Source organism: Limulus polyphemus, unplaced genomic scaffold (assembly GCF_000517525.1).
Source record: "Limulus polyphemus unplaced genomic scaffold, Limulus_polyphemus-2.1.2 Scaffold3878, whole genome shotgun sequence".
NCBI classification, from domain to species: domain Eukaryota; kingdom Metazoa; phylum Arthropoda; class Merostomata; order Xiphosura; family Limulidae; genus Limulus; species Limulus polyphemus.
The window spans coordinates 23,868-46,551 of NW_013669488.1; the positions used below are offsets into that span (position 1 = coordinate 23,868).

At 31.3% G+C, this 22,684-nt stretch overlaps 1 protein-coding gene across 1 annotated transcript in view; it reads right to left on the reverse strand.

Annotated features, from left to right (window-relative positions):
* Positions 1-22,684, reverse strand: part of LOC106470209 (pleckstrin homology domain-containing family G member 1-like) — a 61,604-nt gene that overhangs the window by 21,034 nt on the left and 17,886 nt on the right. The window contains exons 2-5 of the mRNA XM_022398812.1: positions 14,884-15,533; positions 9,404-9,501; positions 4,496-4,612; positions 2,904-2,961 (exon numbers count right to left, since the gene is read on the reverse strand). Coding sequence (XP_022254520.1) covers positions 2,904-2,961; positions 4,496-4,612; positions 9,404-9,501; positions 14,884-15,533 — 923 coding nt within the window. The remainder of the gene's footprint in view (positions 1-2,903; positions 2,962-4,495; positions 4,613-9,403; positions 9,502-14,883; positions 15,534-22,684) is intronic.

The following is a 22,684-nucleotide window of genomic DNA, read 5'->3' on the forward strand; positions in this document are numbered from 1 at the left end:
TGAAAGAAAATCTTCATTGTGACTAAGGGGAGCAAAACTAATTAGACATTGTTTTTTTAGAAAGTCTTTTAGGAAGATTGGAAAAAAAAAGATAGACAATGAAAATTTTAGTTCATTCTAAGTTTCATTTATGTTTGTCATTGAAACACTCCAAGCACATTGTAGGCTTCCCATCACAATCCTTTAACTATTATCATCCACAGTAGGGATTATTTTATCTGATGTCCCTTTTTTACAATTGTTAAATTGTGAAATATTCATAATTCTTCTATAAAACGTCAAAATTACTCTAAGAAAAGAAAAAACTAAATATCATGATTATTGGTTTATTAATATTTAAATCATAGTGTGCACCATCAATGGTGCACTCAAGAGAAAGCTGTCAATGGAGTAATTCTGTCATAAAACATAACATAAAGCCATAAAATTAGCAACTAAGACAGACCTCACAACAAGACTTTATGTTCCTATTGCATAATTAGAGAAATCACGTATGCTGTGAAAGTGTTAAATAAATTAACAATAAAAGTACATTTAGCAAAAGTACTCTAAAGAAAAATAATATTATTACTATTAAAAAGAAAGCCATAAACAAGTGGAATATACATACAGATTCTTCTTCCCACTTGCCATTTTTATATGCAATTCCAAAACTGCATTAAATTCCTATCAAGTTCAGATTTGTAACTAATTCTTTAAATACAGTTACTAAATCTGTATCTTTTGCTCTTAATAATATTCTGGATGTTATGTTTGAAAAAATTAAAACACAATGTTTAAATAATACAGATAACTGTTTTTGGATTATTAAGATCAACATTCCAGTTTTGGAATGTATAAATAAGTTAACTACTTCAGATATGGACAGTTCTGTTTCCACTTATGACTTTATATACTGAAATAAATCTGAAAGATTTAATCAAAGTATTTAATGATCTGTTCGATAATTTTATTAATACAGAAATAGATATTCCAAAATTTAAATTTACTAAAGTCCAATGTAAAAATATTCTCCATTTCTGTGTTTATAATAGTTATATTACTTTTAATGAACAAGTATATAAACAAACAGTGGGTATTCCAATGGGAGCAAACTTCTCTTTAAATATGGCAAATTTGTAGTTGCTTTTTTATGAAAACTCATTTATGAAACAGGTTTCAAATCCTAAGTTATATATATACTTTTCATTACATAGACAATATAACTGCTATTAATAACCAGAACTTTACACCAACCCTAATATATCCAAAAGAACTTGTTATGAAAAAAGTATTAATAATCATGTTCATACCAATTATTCAGATTTGGATATTAACTTAGTAAATGGCAAAGTCCAAATGACTATTTGGGATAAGAGAAGAGCATTTAATTTTCCCATTCTTGGTCTACCCACCCCCATTAATATTGTTCCATGTGTGATGCTAAAAGGTATCATTATATCACAACTAAAAAGATTTGTACAATAGCAATGCTTTTATGGATAATATTATTATATTATGCATAACTAAACTAGAAAATAATGGTTATAAACATCAGCAATTGAGAAAATTTTTCACATGGTTTTATAATAAATAGGAAAAGATTTAAAAAATACTTTTTTTGTCACAAGAGGTAGTTAACTATCCTTTAAATAACTAAATAGAGAAAAATGGAGGAATATGAACTACATAGAGAGTATGAGGTAGGGTATGTAGTTCATGTTAAGATCATTTTAAATTTTATTTAAAACATTATTATAGCATCTTTTTAGAAAAGGGTAAAGGTTGGGAGTAACTTATAGTAGAATTATTACGTTGAATTTATTATTATTTTTTCTTCTTTAAGAACTATTAGAACTTTTCAGGGAAGAGGTTGGGAGGAACTTTTAGTAGAAATATTTTAGAGTGGTTTTATTTTATTTCTACTTTTGGTATTAGTAGAATTTTTAAAGGTAATTGCCTCCCCACAACTGGCTGCAGACAGTGAAAGGCAGTAGGAGTTGAAATGTTTTGAGTGTAAGCACTCAATTGATTTTCCATGATTGCTAACTAGTTTTTCATCAGCATTTGAATTTTGTCTGATAGATGGGATATCTCCAACACTTTTGGGAGCTATAACCACAGACTATTTCCATTATGACTTTAAGGTTATAACTGGGAATTCCAAAAGAATATAAAATCATTTTAAGGCTTATCTTATATTAAGTTCATTATTGTTTTATGATGCTGATTTTAATTGCCTATTAACAACAAATGTAATTATTATGATGATAGTTTTGAAGCTATTTCTTTCATTATAAACAAAAGAACCACATTAACAATTTTATGTCATCTTACGAATAGAGTATTGTAATGAAACTCATAAAAAATGTTCAATATGCCCCCTATCCACTTCAACAACAGAATGCGGTTGAGATAACACATGATAAACAGCAGCATGATATGCATCATGTAATGTTGAACATTAATTTTGGCTCAAGTGTTAACATTGGTTAACCGAAAAAATCCATCTATCAGTGAGTGAATAAGTGAATAAATGAGCTTTGACACCTAACATACGCTTTTAATTGCAATTCCTAATGATGTCATGTGATAAGCAACAACTATGGTCTTTTTTTTTTTCATAAATGTGTTTTATGAAACAATACCAACTGGGAAAGGTGTAAATGGTTCACCCACCACCCATACATTTATACTCAAACTTTTTTGCACCAGTTCTGTAGTATAAAAAGTGCTCTAAGCTGTAATAAATCAATCTGTTTTAAAAGCTATGTCAGAAGTTTGTTTTTGAGCACTTTTTTGAGGTCCTTTTAATTGATCGCCAAGTGTTTGTATACTTTTTGCTCATCCACTGTAGCTCCAGACCCACCCAAAGTTATGTACCTGGCTATACAACTTTAGGTTCTATAAAATTATATACTTACCCGAAAAATTTCAGCTGTTTCAGAGTTTTGCATCAGTTTTGTTAACACTTCTACTGACCTGTATAAAAAACATTTCAATAAGTACATAAAAACAAATTCTCATTAGTTCTTATTGCAGATCCTCTTCACTTCTTAATATTAATATTCAGTAATATATTTTTAAGGAAATTGTAAATATGAAATAAAAATGTAATGTTTTCTATATGTTGATTAAACAAAGAGGTTCGAAATAAATAATTTCAAATAAGGGTTTGTATGCTAACCTGATGACTAAGTATAGTTGAAAAGATAATTAGTGACAAAAATACTGTCCTTTGGATACTTCTAAAAAATGGCACAGTCATGGGTGCTCATAAATTTTTTTATGGGGGGGGGGGAGAATATATATATGTAGGGGATCAGTTTTTACGACGCAAGTCAACAGACTAAAAGAATGTGTTATGTGTGGTTAAATGCAAGTTCACAGTTTTATTAAAAATTACTAAAAATACTTAGTGTAACTACAATGTTAAGTAGTTACATCATAAAAGGTGCAATTTTTTGTGAAATGTAAGGGAGGCAAATGCCCCCTCTTGCCCCTTCTTGTGGGCACCTATGGATACAGTGATTGATTAAACAAAGAGGTTTGTGATAAATAATTTGAAGTACTGGTCTGTATGTTGATCTGAAGACTAAGTATAATAGAAAAGATAATCAATGATAAAAATATTGTCCTTTGAGCACTTCTAAAAAATGGTACAGTAATTCTCTATAACTGCAAGAACAGTTGTTGTTGACCAATAAAACATAACCTAATAAAATGAGTTACAACATTTTGTATTGTAACATGACATAAGAAAATCTCAATTGTTGTTTTTTTATGATGGTTTTGGTTATTAAATTTTACCTCAGCTTAAAATGGTATTATATTTTTCACCTGGTAAATATAATTCACGTATCTAAATAGAACTTAAAAACATAAATTAAGAGTAGGAAAACTTAACTCACACAGAAATTATTAACATCAAGCACTTTTTATACATTAAACATTTTAAGCTTCACTTATGCAAGAGGTTTGAAACTGAAACTCAATGTTAAGAATATGTTAAATGATTCTTATATTCAGAACTGCTTCAATATATTTAAAATAATGTATTGAACAATTATTGCACCTGGAAATTAATTGCTAAAATGTAGCCAAACTTTATTGGGTACAGTTACAAGGAATATTTTCCATAAATGAATATATAATTATTAATAAGATAAAAATTATAAATATTCATATATGTTACATTTTTTGTTATGTATGTTTAAATAAAGTATTATTATAATATGAAAAGATCTAACATTTTAGTAAAGTCATTCATAATATAAAGCTCAAAGAAAATCAATGTTTTTCTACATTTTATTATTGATCATGATCATTAACTGATGCATGTTTTCAATTTCAAGTTGCTCTGTTTGGTTTCAATAATGCAACTTTTAAGCTACTGATAACCATAGAATGTATGCAGTTAAGAAATTAATGATCTTCTTTGATTAAAGTAGATTTTGAAAGTTCCCTAGCATAAATGTATTTTCATGTTGTTAGTAGCAGTTATATACATACACACCTTGGATAATTTGTGCAGTACTGAGTATAGATAGCAAACCCTGTGCTGTTTTTGACAAAACATCTGGAAACTTCTGCTGGGTCTAAGCCACAATCCTCTAGTACTTTCAAAAAGTTCCTAAATAAAAAATACATATATACAAGTTATTTACCCCTTATAGCACATAAAACATATTTTTAGCTATATAATCTGTGTATAACTACAACTTCTATAACTTACTGCATATATCAAGTACAAAATCAAGAACATCATTTTTACCAGAATAAATTTAGCTTTGACACAAAATTGAGTCAATGTAATTTATAGATCTTATGAAAATATGACTACATTTGTTTTAAACTTTTACCAACATTTATTCATAAGGGTGTGAAAGAATGTTAAGTCTTTACAAAGTTAAGCTTGAACTTTGACACTAATTTAATCTTATAGAAACATGAGGTTAACATTTAAACTACATAATACATAAGAAAACATTTATCTCAAATCTGAAGCAGTTTTTATGTTCAATACGATAGTACATAGAAAATGATAAATCTAAACATACACTATTCAATTCTCTTAACTAGTAACACAAGTAGTAATAACAGTCTACTGTGTATATACATCTAAATAAACTACTGTTCATACATTGTGGCTACAATAAATAAACCATGATCTGGGAATATTTATAGACCCAGAGATACAGTACTTCTGCTTGGTAAAACAAGAAATATAATGTCCATCCAAACTAATACAACTGTAATTTCTGATAAGTTCATTACTACTCATTAAAATTATGAGTTATCTTACATATAAAAGTTAATATACAAAATACTCTTCATTTTACTTATCCTTGCTACTATATCAATTTTACTAGAAATGTTTGTTTGAAATCTAATATCTCCAATATGCCATAACTTGTCCTCTGAAGCATAACAGAAAATACAATTATTAATCACTGGGAACAGTAGTGCACATTTCTTGTATTAGGTAGGGTGTAGAAAGTAAGGAGAAAAGCAGGTTTTTATCTAATGCAAAAGAAAGCCAAGTAGCAAAAACAACTTTATAATTCTGGTTAATTGTCCATTTAAATGTTCAAATTGCTTAATCAATAGAACTGTTGAATGTATAAAAGTCATGAAAACCTTTACTAAGTATTTGACACTTCATTGGCCAATTGCCGATTCCCAAAATTGTAATTATAATTATGTCTAGCAAAAATACCTTTAAACTTTTCCTTAGTAAAAACTACCTTTTAATTTTGTGAAACATGTTTTGAGTATAAAAGCACAATAACATCATTTGGTAAGAAACTCAGTTTAAAAAGAAATGTAGTTTATGCAGATATTTTGTGGTTCATGAGAATAGAGAAAAAATAGAAAAGTATAACATTTATTTTTATTTCTTTCTTAAGTTTTGATTTTTTTACCTAAACCAACTTTATATTTATTTATGAAAGTGCCTCATTTCTATTATAAGTTACTTGTGAAATAATTTATTTATGATTTTGTCTTTATTACAAAAAATTCTTAAATTACATAACAAAAAGGAGTGAACCAAATAAGTGATAGTTGTGTAAAATTCTTAAGTTTAATAAGTATAGGTTTCAATACAATTATAGGCTTCACTCTGTAAATTAAAAGTTACAAAGTGATTTATTATTTAATATTTTATGATATTTTCTGCTGCAACCAGACATTAATCAACCTAAATTTCACTAACACTGTTATCTCAGCTTTAACCTAGTTATGTCAAACTACTAAATATGACCCTTCTGAATAACCAGTTTTTAAGGAATGCTCTCTTATCTAGTAACAAGAAAATCCACTTTATAATCTTGTTGGTGAAGTTTTTATAGCCTTAAAATTATAACTTTAAAAATTCAATTAAAACATTATTAGAAATGAAATTCAATCAAGAAAATGTAGCAGTCTTCTATTTTAATTTGAAAGAAAATCATCTAATGAAAAATTAGGTACATTAAATTTTTTTCATTAAAAACTATTTTTGTTTAAATTAGAAAACTGGATACAAACTAAAAAGATAGTTAACAAAGGTTTCATTTGTCTTTCTATATATTGTGTATATTTTGTTGATGCAACTAAATCAGTGCCTTGTGGTATGGACAATTTATTATATAACACTGAGAACTCCATTTGCAATCTAAAATATCAATAATACAGATATGAGTTTTAATGTATTTCTAATGCTGTACTTGTATGGCTGTGAACTCGGAAAGTTTCCTAGCTTGTGTCCTAAATCCTTGCTACAGTGGATATAGGTACGTAGGTGAAGAGAGCAGATAAAAATTATTGTTAGCATTTGTGTCGCATGTAGGATAATTGACTGCTTAGCCAAAAATTTAGAAGTTGGTCAACAGATATTATTGGTTATGTCAGGTGGTTGCTTGACCTCACTAACCCAAATTACTTTTAATTTAATGAGACAAAAAAAAGGCTTTTTTTTTTTCAGTCAGGTCCTTATGACTGTTTTCGTAACAGGTTCATAAGCAATGTTGTAAATAACTGATAAAGAAGTTTTAACAAACCTTGAAGACACATTTGTGAAACATTAGAAATAATACATAAGAGAAAAGCAATTAGTAAGAAGGTTAAAAAATGAACTGTTGGATTTTAGTTCTCCAAAAAAGTAGACTTGGAAAGCCAATCATAATAAACTCTTAATACCACAGGTAGTCATAATATCATATTTTTAAGTGGAAATGAAATGTTCAGTGAAAAATAAATTGTCTCTGTTAACTTACAAGATTTTTAGCAACTTTGTCTTACACAAAATGACAGATAATATGATTAACAAAAACCTAGAAGACCACTAACCTTCTTGTAAGTATTTTGATGGTTGTTTTTCAAATTTAGTTTTCATATTTAATCATTCAATATTTTAAGATATTAAATGATGCCTAATCTTTTGCATTTCTACAAAGTACAGGTGTGTAAACTTAATTTTGTTCATCTATTATTTGTAAGCCTTGTGAAGAAATTAGGCAAATATAAAATCTTGGGAAATTTTTTTAAGTATTAACTGTGCAAAAGCTATAATGATTAACAAACTACAGTTGAAATAACAATACTGTGTCCCAGAGAGATAGTGGCTATTGTTTATGAGATATTCTTGCCAATAACAGATATTAAAAATGAGAAAATGCACCAAAATCAACCTTTTCACATAACAATTAATGTTTACTTTATTTAATAGTCACTAACTATGTTTAGAATATTTTCTATAAAAAGTTCATTATGACATGTATATTCAAAAGCATTGTATCACTTCACAATAGCAGAGCAACAGCTTATATACCATTAAAGCCAAGGGTGCAAGATTGCGAAAGGTACTGTTCATTTGAGGCATAATGTGATCTATTTTGGAATGATCCCTTACAGTTGTAAGCATTTTGGGAATTAATATCCATTACACAAGTAAGAATCAAGTACTGGAGAATAGTTGTTCAATAAATTCTTAATAGTTTAATCACTTCAGTAAGCTTGTGTCCATGACTTTGTGATAAATGTTTAACTTGTAGTTTAAAACAATTTATTAAGAAAGAAAAGATATTAAACTTATATTGATTGACTTTATATCAAAATTTTCTGATAACTTGAAATTATAAATCAAACATAAATACTAGTTGCTGATAACATCACAATATTTAAATAAAAATGAAAAAGAATGAAAACTGTGAATACTATTGTTTTGTTTTAAATACAGAATAGTTTGAATAAAATAAAAAGACATAATAAGGTTTGTTTAAACAATGGATTTTACTGCAGCACATTCATTCAGGTAACTCTTATCAAGCAGTAAATTTTCAATACCCTCCCCCATTTGATCTGGATCTGCTGTTTATCTCTCACAGTTATAAACTGTCAAGTGCTCTTACATCCAACACTGTAATAGTACCTCTTTATTTTTCATTCATTTCCGCTTAGCAGACTGTCTCATATGCACACCCACAGCTGAGGTCAGCTAGCACCAACACAAACAAGCAAACTACTTCATTTTATGATGTTAAATAATTTTCCATGTCCACTTTTGTGAGTCATTTACAAAGTACTTTGTGTGAAATGTTTACTTTTTTGCAAGTTAGAACATTACTTTTAATTTTCGAAGTGACCATCGTCAGAATGTACACTTATAATACAAATTAATATCAATATTGCTATGTCAATGAAATGTGTACAATAAAATACACATTGTAACATAACATCAAAATTGTATGTATTTTTTTAACTTAGTTTATATTTAACAAAAAAAACGACATGTCATTACTGCCAAACACAGGTAGGTATACAACAGCTCTCCAACTGTTGCCCTTAGGCATATATCAAGAAAAACACTTATTGGTCACTTTCTGTGCTACTTAATCTACTTAAAATTCTTGTCACAGACCTCTTTAAACGTGACTTGGAAACATCTTGTTGTATCCACACCTCTGAAACTTAATTTCACTGAAACAGCTTATAAAGTGTGCCATAGATTCTAGCATGGATAAAGGGTCAACATGTAAATCGAGCTGCTTTTATTAATCTTGCAAGAAAAAAAGTTTGATGTTTCTGCATTGTGATTGGTTCTTTGAGTTTATACTGTTAAGAATTATCATAAACCACAAGATTCTGGCCAAGACACTCAAATTGTAGAAAGAAATGCTCTATTAGTTAAACATTTTTAGGCAGGTTTAGATAATCCAAAACCCACAGTTTGGCCATTTGGTTGTTTAGGACCACATTATTTAGGTTAACAGACATTAATAATTTAGCAGTTGTTATAGATAAATTATTTTTTGTTGAACCAAATATTAGAAGTATAATCTTATTTATCAATTAACATAAAATTTTTATATCACTTCTAAATCTGATTTACAAGGTTAGGATAGGCAGAAAAGTGTCCAGGATACAAAATTAGTTGACTCACCTATTAAACTTGTATATGTCTTCAATATTTCCAGAGAGTTCTCTTAAAGTGAATTTGCTTATTTTATTATCTTCTGTTGATAGGTATTGAAAATATCCCTGTAATGATCACACCTCATTGAAACATTTATTCACTTAAACTAACAAAAAATACAATGAATTATACATAAAACATAACAATCCAAAAACAACTGTGTTTTTTGTGAGCTTTTTCAATCTAGTACTCAATGTGAATAATGTAAAAAAAAAAACCTTTAATATGTTTAAGATACTTTGCTCCTTTCAAGTTATTTATTTTTCAGTTCAGATAGTGAAATTCTCAACACAAATGCCAGTACTCATGTGCATGCAGGTAGAGTATACCTGTGGTTCATTTTTACCATACTTATTACTTAGCTATAAAAATAAATTGTGTTTGCTTCACTGTTATGTTTCTGTGTAAATTAATTACAACCAACTATTCCAGAAAAGAAACAGCTTTATAAAAACTGGAAATTTCAGTTTTATAATTTTCATATTTGCATGCTGAATAGCAAATCTGTTTTCAAAACAAGTATCCTGAAAAAAAAGACTATGATGAAAAAATCCATTTAAAGTTATCTGTAAAGGCCCACCAGTGGCTCAGCAGTAAGTCTGCAGGTTTACCATGCTAAAAATTGGATTTCAATACCCATGTAGGGCAGAGTACAGATACTTGAATGAGTGTTGTTCCACAAGATACGAGAAGAAAAACTTGGATGAATAAATTGATATGTCTAAATGAAAACTCTTCCTTGTTTATTTTGTGTGATGTTTCGAGCAGACACCATTCATCAGGCAGTAAAGACCGTGTTACAATGGAATTAGGCTTAGAAGATATATAACATACTCTGAACTTAAATTCTTCTTCTTAAAATAAGATAAGGAGTGGCTTTATGATTTTTTACATTCATTTATTAATAGTTTTAGTTTAGTTTAGAACATGGAACAGCGAGAGATGTACCAATAGGTCCCATGTTGTTCCAAACCATTATGTTGTGTTAAAATTTCTTTAGGCAAGTACCTAAAAAAATGTTATGCTATTTATAAGTCGATGGGTCTCAAAAAAGTTATATATTTATTTTTTATAATTAAACTAGCTCTAAGACGAATGTTAATGTTCCTTTTATCTGTAAGAACTTAAAATCTTTAGATAAGGTTTGGACAGCGCATATAAGAACAGTTATAAACATATGAAGCCACTGCAATTGACAAAAAAAAAGTGTTGCCCAAAGCACTGACGGCATATCAAGAGTGGCATGCACTTTCCAGGATGTTTTTTTTTTATGTATAAATAAAAAACATAATAACGCAAAATGTATTTTTTATTATTATATTCTCCCAAAATTTCAAAGAGGTCTTTGATATACATTCTAATCTTTAACATTCTGATCTTTAGACTCATCATGACCCAAGCCGTGGAGTAATCTGAGTTACTAAAATGCTATCCCTTTAAATTGGGCAGAAATTAAAACCCTATGCTTTCATATCATTCAATTATATTTCAGTATTTTCAGATAAATTACTTGTAGGGAGAGGTTAATTATCCAAGTAACAAACGTATATACTCTTGTTACGTGACATTATCTAAATTTCATTGCTTCATTTTTTTTCCTTCAATACATAAATTGTAATAGAATTTGCTATTTTCTTATACCAAAGTTGACAAAATAAAACTTTGTCGAAATCTAAATTTGTAATTGGAAAGGGCGCAACTTGAACAAAACAAAATCCGATTTCTAAATTGCAGTGTGATGCTTTCAGGAAACCATGAAAAAAGAATAAAGCTCTAGTGTGCGCTGTCATGTTCTTCAGACACATAAAAAAAAACTGCCAGGAAAAATTAATTATTGTATTTATTTTTTCTGTTAGCTTATCAAGTATAGTAGATTTACGTACAATAAACATAAACGAAAAAGTCCTGGCAAAAACGTGATGCACTCCAGACATCAACTTGACGCCCCGACAGGAAACAGTCATTGGGCCAATGAATGAAGTAACAGTAGCATGCCTCACATCAGTCACCGGCACCCAGGTTAACGCCATATATTGTAAAGTTGGCGCCATTTAGTTGTGCTAGATATTTGAAGGGCGGAAGTTACGTTGGATCTTATTAAGTTTTTCATCCACAGATATACACATAGAAAATTTTTGTAAATCAAATATTATATACACCTAGCAATGGCAAACTTATTTGTTTAAACTATAATTTCATTTTTTTAATACTAATATACACACACGCTAAAAATATTATATACGAGTAAAGCTCATTTTTTCGTCTCTGCCTCTACTGGCATAAGTTAGCCGCTGTGGTTTTGACCGCTTCCTTTCCAGAATTACGTTTTCGGAAATGGATGTGACATAAAAATCTGTCAATTTACACAGTAAAGATCTGGATATATTGTAACTGTAATTGGATATCTGAAATGTTGTCATAAATTATTATACCGGTTCTTACAACTAATGCTATAGCAATGAATATCCACAAATAAGAATGAACTATATTAACGTTGGCCGTTTGTAACAGCGAATATGTCGCCACAGAATTCATACTAGTTGTATTTGTTATTCAAAACTGGCATTTGTAGCAGTTAGAAATTGAACACCTGTGTTTCGGATTCATATGTCTATTTGTCTAAGTGTTTGGTTTAGAACTGAAGTGATTAATAAATCGTTATACATTTAAAGAGAAACACTTCACTCGTTTAATTCTGATATTTCATTTTCATGTGTAAACGTATATAAAAAAGCAAGTACAAAAAGCTAAATAAAGGAGGAACTGCATGAGCTGAGAACAAGTAACGAGTGTGGCTGATTAATTTGATTTCATTACGTCTAAACAAATTTTAAAAGAACATGTTTTTCAACGATATAATCGAACGTGAATAAGTAGAGCAACATTTAACATGCGAAACCTAATGGTAATCGTCAACTGAAAAATAAATGTTGTTTGGAATGTTCGAAGAAAGCTAAAAGGGTAAGCTGCGCATAGCCGTTCTTCAATTTAAACTGGTAAACTAGATGAAAGGTAACTAGTCAACAGCACCCATAGCTAATTGTTGGGCTACTCGCGTCTGTTTGAATAGTGAGATTACCGTCACTCTTATGATGCAATGCGTTGCGAAGCACGAATCTTCGGATTTAGTCTGAGCATACTAATCACTAAGTGTTTCATACATAAAAACTTAAAGTTTACCCTTATTCCTTTTAGTAATAGGAACTATACTGCTGAAATTACGATATTTTTGTTATTAATGAAGTTTTTACGGATGTGATGTAACAAATGACAAATTGAACTTCTAAAAAGTGTTTTAGAAATGTAGTTTATAAACAGATGACTGAAGATATGCGATTTAAAGCGTTACTTTGGATACTCTTTAGAGTGATTACAGCATTAAACGGAGTTTTGCCAACATTTTGTATATTTGTTTAAGATTTAAACTTGCTTAAATTTAACAAGCTTGCATTACAAAGACAAGAACAATCTACCATAGTCTTTAATGCTGTGTCTATACAACTGGACTTGCATGGCATAGCAATCATCATGTGTATACGTTCCAATGATTATTTTTGTGGTACAAGTGTGAAATGTTGGAACCACAAACGTATACACAGATTTTGAAGTCGGGTTCAATGCACGTTGTCAGATGTTTCCTTCTCAAGTAGTTTCTATTCTCAGCCCCCTCCCCCTCCAGGAAAAGTAAATTAAATAAATGAAAAAAAATACTCAACGAAGTTATCAAACACTGCAACTAAGTGTTTATAGTCTACAATACACAGAACTATACGAGCATGTAATGAACACAATATTTTATAACCTGAGATAATAATGTTCAAGTCTCCGAAATCAGAAACCCTCTGTCTTTTTACCACCTACATTTATTACTTTTCAAGGTCATTTAATAATAAAATTAATAAGTTCGTCGGAAGATAATATTTTATGTTTCTCTCAGAATTTATCGGAATGGATCGATCAATTTTTTGACATATTTTCTCCACAGTGAATGATGGCGATTCCAACGATGCTCATAACCCCAAACCACGACTGATGACGAGTAACGCTGATAAGTCATGCATAATAAAGAAAAACATAAAATCGTGGTGAAATAAGGAAACAAATGATCCGGTTATACGTTTACGAGTTTTTATAATGTCTGAAAGATCACGGTAGGTCCGACAACACTATCAAATTAGAATGACGACATGGAGAATGATTTCTCTTGTACAGAGACAGCGGAAGCCGGTGAGTAATTAAGGATATAATAACCTCTTACTTAGATCCTCTGTGGCACTGACAATAGTGTGTTGCCACCATATTCTAAGTAAATGTAGACCATATGACGGAGTCTGGATGACGTCAGGAAAAATAGGGTTTCACATTTCTCAAAGAAATATAAAAAAAACTAAATTAAGCTGCGGGCACAAAAGCGTGTTGTTAATGTGAAAGTTAGCTTTGACGTGATGTGAAGCCGATTACATGAGATTAGTTTTTATATATGTGTATATATAACATACATCTGTATAACATCAACCATTGTCACTGGCATACCCCTGGCATGTGACAACACAAACAAATACATATATAGATATATATGTATGTATAAAGTTTTACTCCCCCCCCCCCAATGGCACAGCTGTATGTCTTCGGACTTACAACGCTAGAAACCGGGTTTCGATACCCTTTGTGCAGCTTTATGCTTAAGTATAAAACAACATTAAGTATTAACATTTCTATTGGGCACTGAGCCAAACGTTACCAAAACATGTGCCCTGATAATGGTTCCTATCAGGATCCTTTTTTGGATTATTTATATATATTTATATGATGAGAGAGTCTCGTGGTAGGTAAGCGATAAGTTTACGCACTTATAACGCTAAAATTCTGGGTTCGATTCTCCGCAATGGACAGAGCGTAGATAGCCCATTGTGTAGCTATGCGCTAAAATTAACAAATAAATAATGATAGGTGAAGAAGCGTGAACTAAAAATATATTTGCATGCCTATAAAAACATAAAGAGCAGTCGCAGTAGTAATTTGTTGTCAGACATCACACGTGTATTCAATTCCCCTTCAAATCCAAAACTTGTTTTTGACTAAAAATTAATGTTTGGCTTAGGATTCTTTAGGCTGGAGTGTGCCTTCTTCGACAAAAATAGTGTTAAAAGTATAGTCAGTTAGAGAAAAAAATCCTGTTAGTAGTCATTTTAATTCAAAATTGATTTATTTGTGAACCATAATAATTCCACTATGTAATGAAATAAAATGCTTGTGTGGCTAGTTTTATGTAAATATTTATTTAATTTGAAGGAAAAAGTCCACCTATAGTTGAAAGGATACATTACTATTGTATCGGTTAGACTTTGTATCAAAGTGTAAGGTTTTAGTTTCTTTCTCAAACAATGCTAAAAACTGAGAAACATACAAAATATATTTTAAAACATTTACTATATATTGTTGCTTACCTCAATTATTTCTTGTAAATCATTTACATATGTCCTCTCAGTATCCACAATTTCCATGATGACACGGTCAGTTGGACAAAGGTTGAGATCAGAAGTCTGTTGACGACATGAAACCATTATTCCATGACTGGCTCTACGTGTCACGTCTTCTTGTCCACTACTTACTAGATCTGCTGACCCTTGTCCACTACTTTTCAAGTCTACTGCCTGCTGTCCACAACTTTCGGGGTTTGCTGCCATTTGTCCGTTATTTTGATTGTAGTGAGAGCTCTGATCATGAGAACAATTATTGTCTTTATCTGGAGAAATATCAGCTAAACTTTCAATGCTGGCCAAGTATGACCTTTTAACATCGATGCCACTTCTAGGAAGCGACGAAGACGAAGAAGATGAAGAGGAAGACACCGAGCTTGTGCTGAGAGGACGTTTAGTACAAGTGTCATTCACAGACAGACTCTTCTGAAAAGGAAACCGAGTTCTAGGACTACTGCATGGGTTGTGATGATCAAATCTAGGCGGCTGGCAGGCATCTGTGTTGACATCTTTGGAACCATCTTCCTCGTTCTCATCTCCACCGTCCCAGTCATTACTCTTTCCCACCAGGCAGTCGTACATGTTTAGCAATGAAGAACTGATGTCTACTGTCGTTCCTGCAGGGTAGCGAAAAATAAAATTATCTAAGTACATTTATGTGGTGTAATCAGTTCTCTTTCGAGGCCCATTTGTTGGAAAGATGCATCCACTGGTGAGACTTATTCTTCAAGATATTTTACTTCTAAGGTTAATTTTATTATTCCAGAATTTATGAACTAGCTGAAATGTATAATTTCATGAACATTTTATACACACTAATTTTCTATTAATATCAAACTATTAAGGCATAATTGAAAGCACGTTTACTATAAAAAGTATCGCTCTAAAAATATGTACATACACACACACACACACACACACACATAAAACGAGCTGGACATTCGAGAACCACTGTGGAAAGTTCGTTCTTAAAACTTCCATTTTTAAAGGAGATTGCATTAAACACAATTCTTTGAATCTATGTTAATTGAACGTAATTTCATATATTAAGCTTCAAAAATAGAAGCACTTAAGTTTTTATTATGTTTACACTGTAATCTATTCTCCCAAATATGTTTTTTGCCAGGCATAAGCACTTAGTTTACGTTTTCATTAAACAGGGACACAATAGTAAACATTGTTTCTGTAATACTATACCAACTGGGGGGAAGCTTGTGTTCCCACTACTGCATTCAGCTTGTATCACATAAACAAAGTATAAGATTCCCAAACAGGAAGTCTCTTAACCTAGAGTATAAATATACCACATGAACTTCATTCAGATATTGTACTTTAATTCAGAATAGAATATCAGAATATAAGTCTCACAAAAACACCTATAAAGGGATAACGGTAAAAGCAACAAAAGAAGTCACCTTCTACTGGCGTTAAAGTTTTGGAGACTTATTAGCTTGTACCAAGGTTAAACCCCGAGAAGAATAATACACTAAGCTAATTAAACATTTTCCTTTGATCGGTGTTTTTAATAGTGTTTATCCCGCTTCGTCGCGATGGAAAACAAAACACACACACTAGTATGTATGTGTATATATACACACACACACACAGTTATTTAAGTGTGTGCCTGTTTCTGTGTCTATAATATGCAAAACTTTCTGTAGAACAATATTATTAGAGGTATAGAAAAACCGTTTAAAAAAAAAAAGAAGTCAAATTTTTATTCGACGAGAAATGTTTTCTCCAAACAAAATGTAACAGGCAACGCTCTTTGCGATTAGGTCAGTCCTTTGCGAAACCTGACACAACTCCGTTCATAGATACCACTTTAATTTGAATGGATTTGTTTACGAGGCAGACTTTGCTCATGCATAAATATTACTCTAAGAAATGAGATAGAATTAAACGTTGATTCCAACGGTATAATTTCTAATGTCAAAGAAACCCATTAAGTCCTTAATATAACAAAATAATAACAACTTAGTATAGATACATAGTCCTTTACTCACCGCTAATAACCTAAAATTATTTAAGTGTTTGTATAACGTAATATATCGTCACAATTAATTACCCATTGTTATTCAGCGGACTAATTGGTTATTTACTTATTTGTTAATTTATTTTCTTGATAAAAAACGTGAATCAAAGCATTGAGTAGGAGACCTGTACATCTTTTTTTCATTGAAACTCACGTTTTTGTGCATAAAAGAAACTAACAATTAAATAATAATAATAATAACTACTATATCGGAATCATATCAAATGTAGTAAATATTTTAGTACTCGTGCCAACTGACATCAAAATACACCCAGCGCTGGTCAAAGTATTTCGGTCACATACTCATGGATACGTAAGCAAATACAGAAACGAAAACAAAGGCCCGATAGGTTCGTTCAATCGAAGGTAAAGCCAACAGTATTTGAAAATAGTTTTCAAGACATCCCAGCTGGTGAAGTGGTTAAAATACAACGATTTAATGCATTAATTTATGTCTTCTTCACTTTGTATAATTCTACTAATGCTGTTGCCTGCTCTGAATGTAATTAAGACTTTTCGTTTCTTTTTTCAGTTTTATGTTGCACTCACTCATGCGGTGTAGAACTTTTGTACGATATCTATATTATATTCCAGATTATTACCTAATTACAACTTTATTTCTTAGTCGTCATTTTGTTTTTACTCTCAGACTGTTGCCTGCAATGTGTTAAATCAGTACTGTTTAAATGTTGTTTAATTGTCTGAACACACCAGTGACGTTTTGTATATTTGTTAAGAAAGACAAGTTGCTAACTGAGTGTGTAAAAACTATACATAAAGAAAACATACAAATTATTTTTACCCTTTGTAAGTATTTCAAAACAGCTCGCTTCTGTTTTACAACATGAAGTTACCACTTGAGAAAATGGACAGTTTGTTCGCTATAACAGCTGCAGGTTGACCTGTCAAACCATTCTAGGTCTTCAGTCACTGAAAATCCACATTAAAGTCCATGGTTTCGTTCAATTGCCGCACCTTGGGGTCGTAGATGCGTTATTAGAGTGGCAGTCAAATCAAATCATTCGATTAGTGAAGCCTAAGTGTTAGCGTTGGGAGCTGCTGACTAGGTGCCTTCCCTTTAGTATATGATTCCAAAAGCCAATACTCAAAAAAATATTTATTAAAAAAAGTTAAAGTTCCTGATTATATTGAAAACCTTAGGTTAAAGTTATTTTATTCGTAAGGATATTATTATCATGATTATATCATAAAGGGGTATCACGTAACTCAGAGAAAGGGGCTACAGAAATATCCTTTCAAAAAATCCCCCCTATGCACGTCTGTCGACTTTTTCACGTACACACACACCCTAAAAAAAAAGAGACAAGTACAAGAGAAACAGGCTCTAGTATCTACAGATAATTCATTCTTATCAAAACGTGGAAGCACAAAGATTTATTGTTGGTAACGTGATCTTTAACTTATTACTTTTTTCTTTTCAAGGGCGCGGGAACTAGGGGTGCTGAGGGCATAGCAGCATCCCCTGGATTAACGTACTGGGGTGCTGCGCATGCGTGGTTCCAATCATATACAGAGGTTTCGATTTTGTTCAATGGTTTTCAGCGTCAGTGTTTCTTCATAATTTTTTTTCACCAAATAAAATTAAACAAACAGTTTTTATTTGTATATATCCTACACTGGACTCTATTGAACATGTACCTCAAATGAATTTAACATTCTTTAAATTCAAAATTATTTAGTTGGACGTGTTGAAATGAATGTGACCAAACGTCACATTTATTTTGTCAAAGAGGTCATATACACGCAGCGGCGTGCCCCGATTCTACTTGACAGTGCCCCGAATCCACAGCTGGTGTCTCGAAAAATCAGAATAGAAAACCATGATCGATATCATACTGAAACGCCGAAAATTCCTGCGTCTAAGGGCCCGAGCCCTGAATCTTTAAAGCACTTAGCGACGTTTCTGTATACACGTACTTGCAATATATCTACTAGTGATTGAATTATTCCCCATTATATGTATTTTTCGCCTTAGTAAGAAAATTTCTCCGATTATTTTTTTTAAACTATCATTCACAAGAACTGGCGGATGGGAGATGACAAACATAGCAGTGGTTATATATATATATCAGTTTTTATGAACAACGGCTGTTATGGTTTAAACCATATTAAACAAGTGACTTGTAGTTATTATAAACTATATTTCACTCATTTACAAATTAGATTTTACGGTATTATTGACACATACGCTTTATCATTTATTTTCCACACTAGACTACCTTATATGATCACCGTAAAGCCAAGGCCCGAACTTGATCTCGTTAGGGAATAAATTATTCCTTAAGTAAAGTTTTGCAAAATCTGATCACATGAACCAGGTTTTCGAGGGCTTGATGTGGCCTGCAAGTCGCCTATTGGGGACCATTGTGCTACATCATATAACGTTTTGAAATCTTCAAACTACTACAGTTATTACAAATTCACAGGTTTAATTATGAGCGTTAATATACATTACGTTAATATAAAAAGCTAGAGATAACACTGGCCCACCCTGCTGTTTGAATTTCAAACATGAAGCTTAGAAAAAAAATACACAACTTACATTAGCTTCTGAGTATATTCTTTAAAAGATTATTTCTGCATAAAACAGAAGATGACAGCTTTTATAGATTAGCCATATACCTTGAATCAACATTCTTTAGTGACTTTTAACTTTTTCTGTTGAGAACGTTGGAAAATTTATGAGCAAAAAAAAAGAAAAAAAAGAGAGAGAAAGCGATATTGATGTTGGCCATTAAAATAAAACAAAACTGTGAGAAATACATAATTTCATATTAAAAAAGATCATTGTAATAAGAACAAAAATAAGTTTGAAATTATGGTTGCTTTTTAGCAATTTAATGTTATATAGGGTATTTTACAGTCGAACGTGCTTAATGAACTCTGGATTACGTTTATAAGTCTTTGCTCTCACACAACTAATGATTAAATCTCAAAGTCATCTTCAAAGTCACAAGTTCAGGAGGAAGTTGTTTAAATGTACAGAGGCGATAGGCTTCTAAATCGACTAGAACAGTAAGTAAATTATCTGTAAAGGCAACATTCAATAACTATTTATTAAAAATACTTTGGCTCAATTTCTGTGTGTGTGTGTTCGTATTTGTGTTTAAATGTTGTATACATATATATAGTTACTTATCGATGATATAAAATTTCGAAGGTTTCAATACTGGCAACCATCCAAAAGACGTAGAGCAAGTAAGATTTGTTATTATTGATACCTAAGATGATAAATAGCCTTCTGTCTTTAATAGCACGTGTAGATAGAGCTCGCTCACACTATTCCCGCCACTTTAAACCACAGTGACCGTCTTTAAGTTTTCACATAGCCGTACGTGGAATTTTAATTCTGATATGTAATATATACAACCCCTAACAAAGAACTTTCTAACACGATGATGTTAAACCTATAAACTATGTCATGCTGTTTAAACCGATAACATTCGAGAAACTGTCTGCAATTTCACCTTTATCGGATTACCTCTGTTAACTTAGAAATCCATTATGCTTGAAATAAAACAAGTATCAAAGGCCGACTTACCAACTCTTTGGCTGAGCCAAAATAAAGCCTTCATCGTTTCTCACAAACTTCTTGTCTCATATCATTAACAAATACAAGCAAGCAACTGAAGACACTAATGTTCTGCCAACTTCTGAGGCTTTCTATCTAAGGAGTTGCTGTTGTATGTATCAGACACTAGGTGGCTAACAATCAAAACTCTCTTTCTCAGATCTTCAAGAATTAAAAGAATGTGGGGACCCTTCGCACACCAGCTGGTAACATACTGAGATGGCCTTCGGGCACTAAGGAAGTTGGTGACATTTCACTGTCGCGTGCCTCACCACAAGCACGCACCGGCCATCTGCTCTTCACCCCTAAAGCCTTTGTCGATTTACTATTTTGTTTATCGATCATCAGGTCGGGAGGGCAGCTGTGACAGAACTGACCACTTCTTAGATGTGATTTAGGATTAGAAATCGAACAAAACAAATATAAATTGACAAAAAAAGTATAAACTATGCCTAGGTGGATATTAGTTGTTTAAATCAGCAAAACATACATATTTTTGACCTAAATATAAAAAAAGACTACCAAGTATTACAAAGATTTAGAAATGTACTCCGATTTATTTTATGTTAGACATCATTAAGTGACAGAAAATTGCAACAGATAGAGTTCTCAAGTAATCATGTTTATTAATTTTTCCTGTGGCCATGTCATAAATATCTATAATTTGTTAAGCTAGAAGTTAATGAAAAAAAAGTGTGCATTTTGGTAACGCCAAAAGATTTTGCACTTTTAAAAAATATATTTCCAATGATTTATTATCTTATTCAATAAGTCACTCATTTAAAAAGGCAAAGTATATCGGGCAACACTACGAAAGTTTGTAGGTAGCGCTGTACATGAAATCAAACGAGGAACTATTAATATTATCACTTTTAGCACGTACAGTTAATACTCAGAAACTAATCAAGAACATAACAGTTACACATTTATCTTTCAATTTATGTAATTTAATACTTCAAGTGATTATTTTCAACATTTCCTGCCAAATATCAAATGGTAAACTTCAGTGATACTTTGTTCACCTCTTCTTTTAAACAAAGGTTTGGTTTCAAATTCGATGACGAGAAAACCTGATGATGACAAAACCTTGTCGAAACGTTGTACATTTGCTGTTATGTTAAACTTATATTAAAGTTTTTCCTCATTACCCATTCAAGCCGTCTCCAACCATTAAAGGTTTGGTTTGTTTCGTTTTGAATTTCGCGCTAAGCTACACGAGGGCTATCTGCACTAGCCTCCATAATTTAGAAATGATAGACTAGAAGCTAGTTAACACTACCCACCGCCAACTATTGGGCTACCTTTTACCAACGAAAAGTGTGATTGACCGCAGATTGCGAGTCGAGCGCCCTAACCACCAGAACATCGCCAAGCCCAAAAATTATTGATTTATCACTTCTCGAAAATACTGAATATCAACATCTTGAGTACCCTAAAGATGGAACTGTGGAGCAAATTCACAAACTTGTGGACCCCGTAGTGGATTATTTGTTTGAAGAAAATAATGAATTTTAAGTTAATATAACTGCAAGTGAATTATACGTTACGTGAACAGCTGTGATATTAAAAATTGATAAGAAGACCTTCGCTCTAAACTTGGTTAAAAATCCACATGTCATGCTTATAACATCGTAGATATGTGGATGTTTAATAAGCAATATTATCACCAACTTAAAAGTTATTATTTCTTTTTTTTTCTTGGTAAAAATATTCAAAGAAATATGATCTTTTAGCTCATAACAAAATGATAAATGAAAGAACTTTAACTTTTAATCATATTTAACCATTAAATTTTTGAAAGTGTTCAAAGGATGATGACAAAAACAAAAATGTTTCGTTATTACATCGAGTATTATTGAAAAGTTCAATCTTAGTATTTAACGTTCCTTGGATCATCTACGACTTGCATATTGGTAACCTGAAGATTAACACTTCAACTCTCACAAGACCGACGCTAGGGATGGGCCCCTGAAATGTCTTTGGGCTTCCAAGCTAATGTAATACAATAACCTAATTTTATACTTAGTTTAGATTTGGCTCCAATTTGTTTCATTGCCCCCCCCCCCCAAAGTTAATAAAGGCTGAAATCGGCATCAGAATCTCGACAACTGTTGTAGAGACAGTTTGCAAGCTTAAACTTA